The 13,034-nt window shown below is 32.4% G+C and overlaps 1 protein-coding gene across 1 annotated transcript in view; it reads right to left on the reverse strand.

Moving 5' to 3' along the window:
- Window positions 1-13,034, reverse strand: part of LOC117111154 (beta-1,3-N-acetylglucosaminyltransferase radical fringe-like) — a 49,891-nt gene that overhangs the window by 27,416 nt on the left and 9,441 nt on the right. Inside the window, exon 2 of the mRNA XM_033254024.1 lies at window positions 2,590-2,638. Coding sequence (XP_033109915.1) covers window positions 2,590-2,638 — 49 coding nt within the window. The remainder of the gene's footprint in view (window positions 1-2,589; window positions 2,639-13,034) is intronic.

Raw genomic sequence — 13,034 nt, forward strand, 5'->3', positions numbered from 1 at the left:
CACCAGATTGGTTTATTATTACTATACTGTAATTATACAATCTCCACCCCCTCCCGAAGGCAAAATAGTTCCAATGTGGGATAAAATACTACAAAATTACCATTTAAAGTTTTCATTGGAAAATAAAGGATTTATTTCTGCATCAGTTTCTCTGATTTACAGACTTTGTATGTGTATACACTATAATGCAATAAATGAATGGAATAGTTTAATTCCAACATAGAGGAATATTGGAGGTATCTACAGAAAACTTTCTTGGAATACATAGCAACTCGCATACTAAATATATTCTGCACTTTAACAGGAAGTAATATAATTTTCTTAATAGACTGCCATATAAATAATTCACACAAATTTAGTAACAATGGAATCGTTTATCAAACAGTACCTATGTAACTGAATATTGTATACCCCCAGGTAAAGATCAAAATATAACACCTAGCAGGCAGTTGAAAGCAAGGCTTATCATTCAGTGTATAGTTGTATGTTTGTACACATTCGAGAGGCTTCAGAATAACATTATTTGAGGATACGAATACATTCTTTTCAAATATAAGATAAGAACTAAAATTAAAAGATTGGGGTTTTGGTATATTATTTAATTCCTATCCAACAATCAGTAGGCTTAAAAACATGGATATTTATTTATTTATTATTTATTTATTTATTCAAACCTACAACCTTTAGAATTAATACTAGCCTAATATCATCTAACCACCACACCACGATAGAAATACATGTATCAGTTATATAGTAGTTACATAACATATTGCAAAGCAAGTATCAGTTAAAGTGCTATATCTTTAAATATCAATGCTATAATGGGGATATTTAGGATTTTAAACTGCTACTACAACCAGCTACATCAGAATAATATAAATATGTAGCATAATTATCAGACAATCTGCTACAGCATACAGTGCTACTGTATAATTTGCTTTTGGAGTGTTTATACCAATGCTAGGCTGAGTTCTTTGAGCTATAGCTATGATGTACCTCTGCTTCTTTTTATATTATGTTGATATGACCAACATTGTGCCGGTGTGCTCACCACTGATCTTGCACTAGCTGCAACCGACTTGTTGACTACTTTACAATTAATATATTGGAAAGGCAATGGAGTACAGAGGCTAAGAATGGATTATGAGGGACTTAACCCCACCCACCTGCCAAATTTATCAACGCTTTCTTATTCATAAACAGCTAATCAAGTCTTAACACCTGTTCTGGCACTTGCTTAATACACAATGCATATAATGATAACGTGATCTACTAGGAGCTACCGTAGCATAACTGCTAAAGTTGTCATCCATTTTATCTTCATTTTTAGAAAGTACAAAATACTTCTTTTTCTCTGACCTCCTTCCTCTGAAAGAATGCACTGATGATTCTTGTCATTTTGAAAACATACATTTTCTATTTTTATAAAATTGTTCATACACTCTGGTTTTTTTTTTTTTGGTTTTTTTTGTATTCTTGTGAAAATTATTTAAAAAATTGAACCCTTAATAGCTAAAAGGAGAGATCATTAAACGTATCAGGAAAGATAAATTTTTTTATTTTTTTTATTTTTTTTTAAATGTCTGGGCCACCGAATAATTAGCCATCTGATTTATAAGAATTGATGAAGAAGATTGTTCATCAATCATGAAATTAACTTCTGAAAATTACTACATAAAGTTTATGAGTTAACATGCCCAAGTTGATTAGCGGGTTACACCCTTCAACGACCTTCACCAGCATATGTTTCTTTATCTTTTTTTTACTAATTTTTTTTTTTATAATCTTCTAAACTGATGTCAATCCCGACTGCTCTACCAACTGAACTTTAGGCAAACCTGGTATATTGTGTTGCACTTTCCAGTGAGGGATCCAGGAATCCCAAATAAATAGACAAGACCCAGTGAGGCACTTTCTAAGGGTCTAGACAACCCCACTCCACCATGGTTTGGACTAAGGTAAAAATATTTATGATTCAATGGCTCTATTATTATTATCTGTAGATGGCCGGAAATGGCACTCTCAGAATTTGAATGTAATTTTCTTTTTTTCCTCCATTTTTTCTTTAAAAATTTAAGGGGAGGAAAATTTTGGGGGCACTGGTCTGGCTTTCCCCCCTACCCCACCCACAACTTTGTACCTGCCATTGTTTATATTCAAATTTGCCTTTTATTGTAAATAATCATACCTTTTGGATAAAAAAAAAATGTCACCCTTGGCGGTGGAGAAAATTTGTAAAGCAATTAAGTTTGCTTTTGTTTAATCCTGTCATTGTAAAGGGTGTTTTGTTTTATGTTTTTGTTGTATAAGGTTTATAAAATTGGACGAAATAAATGAAATGAAATTTGTAAAAACAAGTCACTGAAACATTTCATTTTTCCAAATATTCCCCAAAATACAAGTGACCCTTGCGTGCTGCCCTTCCTAAATCTCCTTAATCCCATTTCATTACCCACTACAGCAGGCCAATTTCCCATCTCCTCAGAATTACTGTACTAAACGGCAGTTTTATGGACTCAATTTAGTAAAACAGTCGATATTATTAAAACGAAAGTGAATGAAAATAAGTTTTAAAAAAGTGCAAATCACCTGCTTTAAGTTTGTACTCCTTATCCTCCTCATCAGTAAATATAAAAGTCTGAAATAGAGAACAAACATTTTGTAAGAAAAAACACATTAAAATACAATACAAGATATTTAATATTATTATTTAATAAAGTAAATACTAAGATCTAATGCGTAACTGGATCTAATAAAAACAATTTCTATGTTTTGATTTTCTGGGTTATTTCAACAAAAAACTCAAATATTTCTCCTAGGTTATAGCTTTATTATCTAATGAAATCAAACAAAGTAGAAACCTGTGTATTTTGATACCATGTTTTTGGTGTATTGTGAGCTAAAGTTACACACCAATACTGACCCCACTCTGTGCCTGGCTAATGTCAAGCCCAGCCATGCTTGAATCTACGACAGCTAGGCTTCAGGGGTGAAGCCACGGGCAAGACATACTCACTGATCGATTTTAAAATAACAAGCAAAGTTTTCAAACACAAATTCTTGACTACAATACAGTAAAAATGTTAACAAGGTAAATTCACAGGGAAAAGCGCAGCAACAGAGCATAGTAAAGATAAAATCCTGAGATAACACCCCTGAATTGTGTCGGCCTAACAATAACTTTCTTTGATATCATAACGCTTTGACGAACAATGTAAAGGCGATTAAAGTACTGTATGGGACAAAAGTAAGCAAGATTTTTAAGGAGGTTCTATAAAAACCACAACAAAAATAGACACGGTATACCACAGGCCTGCCATCAGTATATTTGGTACGAGCCCTCCCCTACTGAATACAAAATTGACTGATTTTGGGAGATGGGCTTTATTATATCCGGGGCATTCCCAATTCATTATAAAAAAATTAAAAAAACTTTATAGGAAATGGCCAATCAAAATGGAAATATCCAACACTGCAATGCATGCCTAATATTTAATGTTCTTTGTACAGTCATTTTAATCATTAAAATCATACCCCTGGGTTTTTGCCAGAGGAAACAATGGAATGGAAATGGATGTAAAGTAGGGTATTATGGGTTTATACTAGAGAACATGGTACTGAAAAGCAATGTAGTTTCTGTAAAAACAAGTACCACACACCACAACATAGCCACTAGACCAGTGTTCCGTAGCCAGCTATATTGATCCATGTACTATTGTGCACTATACAATACTTTTAAAGTGGACTTTCCTTTGAACACAGTGACTAGTTCATAAATTGTCAACAACATTGAAACCCTAGTTTACATTGTCAACAAAGATTCAAAAACTTAAATGGGTTTAATATGAATTTTAGTTAAAGTGGGTGAAAGGGATCACATTTTTTAGAATCTTGCCTGCTATTTTGTAGTCAACAATTCTTGTTTATAATGAGTTTTTAAATTGGTTCCAGCACAGTATACTATTGTACCTATACTGTAGACGGTTGAGATATTTTTATTTACAATTGTGTCCACATTTTAATGGAGTATAACAATAGTCAAAATTGGTTAAACTGTGTCTCTTTTAATGCAACACATTGTGGTACTATACAATGTGTATTTTTACTACCATTAGGCTAAGTAAACAACTAAATTGGCTTCTCTTCATTGCTTGCCTTTATTGTTGCCAATTTTAATAATCATTATATTCAATGTTACTGCGCAAGCATACTGTACCAACTGGGTCTAAAAAAGCTGATGGCTACAAAAAGGGTCTTCTTCCCATTTTTAACAATTTAAAGTGAAACTAATCTATATTTCTGGGTTTTACTTATGTTTCTACCAATCATATTAATCATAATTAAATAGTAAAGTGCTGTAGTTGAAGTGTTTTTCTCGTTGTAGTCTTCTGCAAAAGATTGACAATATCTTTCTAATCTTCACTCATCTCATTATATAATTGAAAATAAAGATAAAACCAAGGTTTATCTTTCTTAGAATCTTTTTTTTTTTGTTTAGTCATTTTTGGCACATATCCGGAAAAGTTTATTTTAGGCGGTTAGATCGCATTCTTTCTCATAATGGATAAATTAAATGGTCTACTCCAGACCTGCAGGCCCGGGCAGGTGTGTCTTGTCATTTAGTAGAGGGCAACAGGGGTTGGACATGCTGCGGTGGGCTAGCTTGGGAACACTGCAGAAGAAATTAACAAAAGATGAGGCCTAGCTCTAAAAATGGTCTTGCACATATACCAACAGTTCTGTAATTAAATGGTCAAATTTACAATTTGATAACTTCTAGTTAGGTCAGTTTCATTTTGAAGTAGTTCGTGGCATAAAAAATACCAAATGTCATGTTTGAAATTGTGTAGGCCTACTGTATTATTTACTGTATGTATTTATTAGCTCACGACAATGAAGTACATCTTATCTTATTAATTTTGTAGGCTGTAATTAGTGACCTTAAAGTAAACATACTTTCAATAATTCACTGTCTTACTCAAAGCAGTGGTGTATCTAAGAAGTCTTGGAATGGGGGTGCTGATTGGAGGCACAAAGGTGAAGTGTGGAGGACTCGATGATCAGTTGAGGGGCACTTTCGCAAAATAAGGTGATTTTTTGTGATTTTTAACTACTTGAAAGTTATTTTTGAGTGGCGGCTGGGTGGGGGGGAGCGGGGAGGGGGTATGAGTATATTTTTGGAAGGGGCGTGCCCTCCCTGCGCACCCCCTAGATACACCACTGACTCAAAGCATTATATGTATTTTTTTTCTTTGTTCAATTCAACAGTGTCTGACTCACTATTCTTCAGGACGGAAATAAAGATATGTGTTATAAATCAATAGTACAGTATACAGTCATTCTCATTACATGTGAACCAATGGTGTTGAACATATATGAGTATAAAACATTTGAAACATAAAGGATTTGGCATCAATAGCAGATGTCAGAAGGCAAGCATCTCAGTCACTGATATACAGTACTCTACCACCCTTCTCTGATTATTAATGCGGTGGGAACCCATATAATAATTTACATCATCTTAAAGAAATTCTTCATTTCTAGTTCAAATTTAATTAAATTGCATACTACTGAAAATTACCGAATGAAGCATGTATCTACTGCTGTCATGTCTGCACGATTAAGTAAAAACTAATCTTCATAAAATTTAATAGAATGATAAATGTTAAAGGTTATTCATTTATATTGCGCAAAATACGAGAGTCTCTATGTACAGAACAAAGTGAGCAGATGTAACTGGAAAACAAAAAAAAGAAAAAAGAAAAAAAAAGAAAAAAGAAAATCCATGATATTTGAAGAATTAAGAGATGATTAAATTTTAGGAAGGAAAGGTCAAAGGAAATATAAGTCATGGAATTTGATTTTTTTACCGTGAGCATAAAATAAAATAATTAAATGGCTCACCATACAGTATGGCCTTTTCTTGTTCGGCAGCAATAGGGTGAAAATAATGGAATCACCCATCATACACGGCCTGAGTATTGTTTAGTATTCAGACACAGGGCAGAGGTACGAGCTCTATGGATTGACTGTTTGACTAGCTTTATATACAGTACCATAAATATGATTTTAAAAACATGCTAAAAACAACATACTTTTATGATGGGCCGGTTTTCCTTTGAAGAAGCTCAGTCCTAATCCTATCAAAGTGAATTAAGGAAATGGTACTTAACATCAAGCCACAACACTATTGTGTACAATAGTAATTCAGACCAGGCTACACTACACTTAAATACTGGAGTACTTTATATTAATCTTTAGTTTTATATACTGCAATTCTTGTATTTAAATTTTTTGCTCATCATAGAGCCACTAGACAGTGATTTAGTTCAATTTTTTGGCAATCCTCTCCGGCCAATTAAGTGTTATTTTTGTTTGTCAGTTTTAATGTTCTTTGAACCAAATAAAATGAAATGAAACCAACAGTTATTCTGATGACGCAGACTATTCAACCAACTTAACATTTTATAGTCACAGGCAGGTGGCATTTTCAAAAGAACTTTAAACTAAATACTGTATATTATTCAGCATAAACCAGTTAATGTTATACACCTGTTTATGATCAGGGTTGTTGCTATAGAAACTGAGGGTGGGTAGAAGACATTTGAAGGGAGGGCGGGTGATAACATTGGTGAACTCTAAATGATAAGAGTGGATTTTTAGAATGGGCAGGAGGGAGTTAATAAAGGTGAGTGAAGGGTGAGTGAGTGAAATTAGTTTTATACTGGGTGGAAATCTTCAAGTCTGGGTGGCCCCGCCCACCATACAGTAACTACTGTATATCCCTGTTGATATTGATAATACTGTAATTTGGGTACATAAATAAGCAGTATAAAATTGATTTATTGAATAATTGATTGGTAAGGCCTACACAAACAACATCACAGCTTTTACTGTAAAAGTTATTATTATACTAAATATAGAAAATACAAAAAATATCATCATTGTATTACGTTTAATAGCAAAAAGCTTTTTCTTCCCAAATGATTTGTTGTAGTCAGAGATCAGCTTTGAAATATATTAATGTAGTACAGGCATATGAGCAATAATGTACCTAGTCATAGGCAGTATAATCTCCAGGTAAAAAAACGTAAAGCTCCTTTTATAATAAAATAAAGTTTGTTCAACGGAAGAAAAAAATGCATATAGCCTAGGGACAGGCATGTTAGCTTGTAAGCAGTAAATTGACTGTATGCTACTGCCACATTATGCTTATAACAGTACCACAACTTCAACCCTTACCTTTGAAAGCGTATACAATTTACGTTTTCAAGCATACAATAAATATTTTAGCAATCTTCAATGCGGTATAACAACATCTTAAAACTGTTTATTGCAAATGTATTTTTTTTTGTGTGTGACAAAACCAAAAAGCTAGCCAAAATTCCAATTCAATACATCATTGTCCTCTACATTACTGAGTCATATAAAAACGTTCTAAATTTGCAGAAGCGGATCTAGTAGGGGGGAACGGGGGTACGTGCCCTGTTTTGCCACTACATTTTAAAAATTTCAGTGCAAACCAAGGTTATGTGGTACTCAATTACCTATTCTGAAACTGTTGTGTCTCCCTGTTTGAAAAATTCTGAATCCGCCCCCTGACTTGAGAGGAAGAAGTGGGAACTTAACCAAGACATGTACCATAAAATTCTGACTAGTTTTAAAATCGATTAGTATGTCAAGATTTCAGTGTTAGCATGTGAATAATAAATACATTCATGATTGAAGGTAAATAAAATGATTGATATATTATGTTTGCAAATGTTTGTAATTATACCTGCATTCAGTCTACTATGAGTGCACACATTAGTAGGTGACCCCAGGTGGTGACCCCAGGTGGACAAAGATAACTACCACCTGCAATGCATGTACTCACTGAATACTTTTGTTCCTTTAAAGCTCAGCCTGTAAAATCTATAAAAAAAAATCCTGAAAATTCTAAACACATTGGATTACAGGAAACAGGATACCTAAAATGCTAAAAAAAAAGTCCTAGCTTTCCTGGGTGCAAAGGAGCTTAACCCTGCTAGACCTACAAAAAGGCTTCACTTTTAGACACCACTGGTCACTGTTACGAATCCATCCCCACTCCATATCAGGCAAATCTTGGCACTGTCACTGATTCCATTATATTAACCTTTTGGAATGTGTACACAAAATAGATGAGACGAAGGGCATGGAGTATCAATACAGTCATTGACTTTGAAAATTTGATTACCAGTTACAACAATATCAATAATTAAATTATATCAAAACAATTATTTTTTGCAGTGATTTAATACTAAAAAGTTTCAAAATTCCATCCATTGAATACAAATTTCATTCATGTCAGTTTTCCTGATTTTTTTTTCACCGGAAATTTTGCCAATTATTGAGGATAATTACTTTCTGTCCTCTGTCACTACAACTCACATATTTTATTAGATTATGAACTCGAAAATGTTTCTCTATTAAAGTGATTTATAAACCTGTGTGAAGATGCTTTGCGAGGATTCTCACGCATGTATACAGATTGAATGAATACATTCAGATATGGGCCACATATGTGCAGGAAACAGTCACTTCTTGTAGCCTGCGCGAGGATGCAATATTATGAAATCATGAGGCAGACATTGAAAAGCAACACCTCCAGCGGGAAAAATCAATGTTATTCCATTAGGAAAACATGCAAGTTAATAATCTGCGTGATCAATTATATAATCAAAGGAGGTGTCATTGCTGCTATAACAATTGTTTCTAGAACCTACATACACATGTGTACCACACTACATAATTCAACAATTCAATATTGGGCATACATTAACTGGAACCAACTACTGTACCTAGTAATATTCTAGGGATTTCCAGAATTCTAATTTATATAACTTTAGAAATGCTCTTAAATAATTGGTCTTCCCTCTATTTTTTGTAATTAAGTCCTTTAGTTTAATTTTCCAATCTATTTTGTATTTTTATGTTTTTAACTGGACCACAACAAAAATTAGTGCGTTTGCACTGAGCTTGCCATCCAGTATACAGAAAGTTTAATAAATAAATAAATAATTGATCCTACAATAGAGGTTAAATAAGGTTTTAACAGACAATTAAATTACAAACGATCTACAGTATAAAAAACTCATCCACCTTGATTTATTTAAGCTGAAACTTAAGACCTATCTTTTTCATTCCACAAGTAGCTTGTTCAATTTCAACTTTAGTCAACAAAGTCAAATATCTCATGGTATACTTTCTGCACCTTTGATAATTTATTTTGAAATCACCTTGTTGAAAATACTACAAAAGAAAAAAAAATTAACTGTCCTAAGAGACTCCGATACAAAGTTGTTGTCGTGATATCAACCTGGAGAACAATTGTTATGACAAAATGTATGATTACTACTGGTATAGGCCTACCGTACTGTACTTTTTACAGCACCTAAAATTTTGACTGAGTTCAAGAAAGGTAAATACACATAGCACAAAACATGCAAAAATCACAAATAGTAAGTTTTGATAGCGATTCTCATTGTCAGATAACCCTCGAGCTGTTGAACCGCTGTATGTACTTTTGGTATTGTTGCCTTAAAATCTATTATAGACTTTTAAATGCCTGTTTTTATCACTTTTGGTTTTGTGAAATTTAAAAAAAAAACCTTCTGATAATAACAATAATAATAATAACAACAACAACAACAACAACAACAACAACAACAACAACAACAATATTAATAATAATAATATATGGTGCCAATTCCAAAAAATAAAAGATCAAAGGCGCAAAACAAGTGAATAGCGACTGGAAAACAAATAGGTGTTTAATAAGCTGGGACTTAAAGTTGCAAAAAGAGTTGGAAGTTATCTAACTAGGAAGCTGGTTCCAAAAAAGTGAAAAAAACATTCACCATAGGTTTTAATAAGGTGATGGTATAATAATGTACTAAAAATTCTATTAGAAAACTGAAGCAGTTTTGATAAACAACATGGCAACCACTTGGGCTTCATCAGTTAATCGGTGCATAAAAAATACTTTTTCTTTCAAGTAAGCTTCAGTTCTTTAATAACAATACTAAAAAAATTATAGTTAATAGGTTTTGGTACTAAGCAGTCTTCCGAAAAATTGAAGTTTATTTTAATATCGATCCCGAAATACATGTAGGGCTTAGGCCTAGGCTCTATCTGCACTGCAGGATATGTATGTGTGTTGTGTTGGGTGGGCGTCTGTGTGTAGACTGTAGTGGTGGTTGTGACTCTGCGGCCTTAGGTCAAGTTACGCACAAAAAAATGGAGCCTAGCGAGGCAGGATTTAATGTTTTTTCATGGCATTATGTACCAGTTATTGTAGGCTAGACTTATATTGCTGACTTAAATCATGTAGTATGATTTACTAACTAAATTAAAATATATATATATTTTTAATTTTTTTAGCAAACGTGTGAATCTTGCAAGTTGCAGTTACCTTGCTAGAATTCTATGTTCTTTGATGAGATGTAATAAATCAACCATAGCCTCTAATATGCCAATGAACCAAGCAAAGCCTTGTTGATTGCTGTCAAGAACGCTTTACTAGCAAAATGCTAAATAAATAATAATATTTATAAATTTATATTTTAGGCCAACTGCAATGTGTAAACAAATGTAAAATTGTTAAATAAAAGTAAACAAATTGATGAAAATTGTTTGTTTTCTTCATTTTGTGTAATAATTTCATGTTGCACAGCGCGTCGCTACAGGAGGCGATCGCTTCACGAAAAAAATCTCCCTATTTTTGGTTTTCAAACTTGGGATCTCTGCTATACTGTTCATTCATTTCATTTCATTTATTTCCACACATCATCAAATAAAACATATACTGTACATAGTTCATTGAAACAAGTATTGTGTGGGGGGAGAGTCAAATAAACCAAATAAGGTTTTAAGATCGACCCACCCCTTACAAGACAAAGAAAAAAAAAATACAAAGACAGTTAAACTATTTATACACGATTCTCTTAAAATAAGGAAACAAAAAAAAAAAAAAAAAAGTTGCTACACATTTCAAATTATTCACTTAACATTCTTTTTATTTATACTGTATAATTATTAAGACGCAGCGTAATTTGATATTAAATGTTTTTTGTAGCTTGATTTAAAAATTTAAAACAGATGGTGCAGTTTTAAGATTTTGATCAAGAGAATTCCACATATTAGCTCCATTAAAATTAACAAAATTACGGATAAAATTTGTCTGGCAAAATGTAATCACTAGAGGTACAGTACGTGTATGGTAATTGTGTGATTCACCATGTTTCTTAAAGTAATTGTTAAATGATTCTGGGAGGTATCTATACATAAATATTGCAGTTTGAAGCCTATTAATGTCAAAAATATTTAAAGTTTTAAATGTAAAAAAAAGTTGTTTAGTATGTGATAAAGAATTAGACTTGGTGCAAATTCTACGTGTTTTCCTGTAATTTAAAGGGTTGATCTAATTTTGTTGTTTCTGTGCTAACCCATGGACATAGTTGTTGGTGTTTGTTTGTTACCGTACCCCATACCAATTACAGTACGATAAATAAGGAAGAACCATTGTGTTGTATAAAGAAAATAAAATGTTAGATGGTAAACTATGCTGGAGTTTCTGTATTACGCCTACATTTTTTGATACCTGATCAGATATTTTTGTTATGTGTTGTTTCCAATTTAGTTGAGAGTCAATTACGATGCCAAGAAAGTTTGTATGATCAGTTTCTTTTATCAGTAAATTATCAATTTTAATATTAAAGTTATTAGTCAACCTGGGATTTTTTATTTGGTTGCAAAAATATATAAATTTAGTTTTATCGATATTTAACGATAATCTATTTACTTTGAACCAATCTAAAATGTTTGTTAATTCATAATTAAGTATATTGAATAAAGTATTTCTATTTTTATGAGAAAGAAAAGAAATATTATGGCGATCGTCATTTTTGTGAATGGGTATTATCTTTGCTATTTTGAATGCTGATGGAAAAACACCAGTAGTAATAGATAGGTTAAATATGTAAGCTTGTTTCTGTACCTTTTATATTTAATCTTGTCACTATCTTTATTAGATTTTAAATATTTTTTGTGCAACTTATTTCTAGTATTTATTGATTTTATTATCGCCGAAGTTATCCAAGGCATTTTTTTCTCTTCTCACATTTTTTTTCTTTTTTATAATATTGATATGCTTATCATAGATATGCGATAATTTTGAAAAAAATGTATCGTATGCTTTATTACAGGAATCGTGTAAGGAATAAACGTCATCCCGACCAGTTTCATTAAGTTTGTTACCAAGTGAAGCAACTGATTTACTATTAATTTTTCTAAAATAAATATATTTGTGTTGAGTATCCAATGTTTTGTCATTATTTTCAAAGTAAATATTGGAAAATGGTCTGTTACATCAGTAAATAAAATACCAGGTGTCAATTTTTTATCTAATATATTAGTAAAAATATTGTCTATCAGCGTAGCATTTTTTGTTGTTACACGCGTTGGTTTGTCAATAAGTGGAAAAAAAGAGGATGAATACATATAATCAAGAAATGTAGCCGTTGGACATGTAAATGAGATTTCATTAAATCCAGATTAAAGTCACCACAAATATAGGTTTGGTTTATTTTCATTTGAAATTATTTCAGTGCACTTCGATGTATATACTAAAAAATGATCAACTGGGGTGTTTGGAGCTCGATAAGCAACACCTACAATATAATTTTTTGGTTTGCTTTCAATTTCTATATATAATGTTTCGATATATAATGTATGTTGGACAGGTTGGTGAAACAGTCTGGTGTTTGTTTGTGTTTATATTTGGCGGGTTGGTGAAACAGATTGATGGTGTTTGGTGCTTCTATATTTGGCAGGTTGGTGAAACAGTCTGCTGTTTGTTGGTGCTTATATTTGGCAGGTTGGTGAAACAGATTGATGGTTGTTGGTGCTTCTATATTTGACAGGTTTGTGTAACAGTCTGAAGGTTGTGCTTTAAGACAACAACATTAGGGATTGGACATCAAAATAACATTATTTCGGTAGGCAAATCATTA

This window comes from Anneissia japonica, unplaced genomic scaffold (assembly GCF_011630105.1).
Source record: "Anneissia japonica isolate Jap-2015-1 unplaced genomic scaffold, ASM1163010v1 scaffold287980_len571666_cov165, whole genome shotgun sequence".
Classification (NCBI taxonomy): Eukaryota; Metazoa; Echinodermata; class Crinoidea; order Comatulida; family Comatulidae; genus Anneissia; species Anneissia japonica.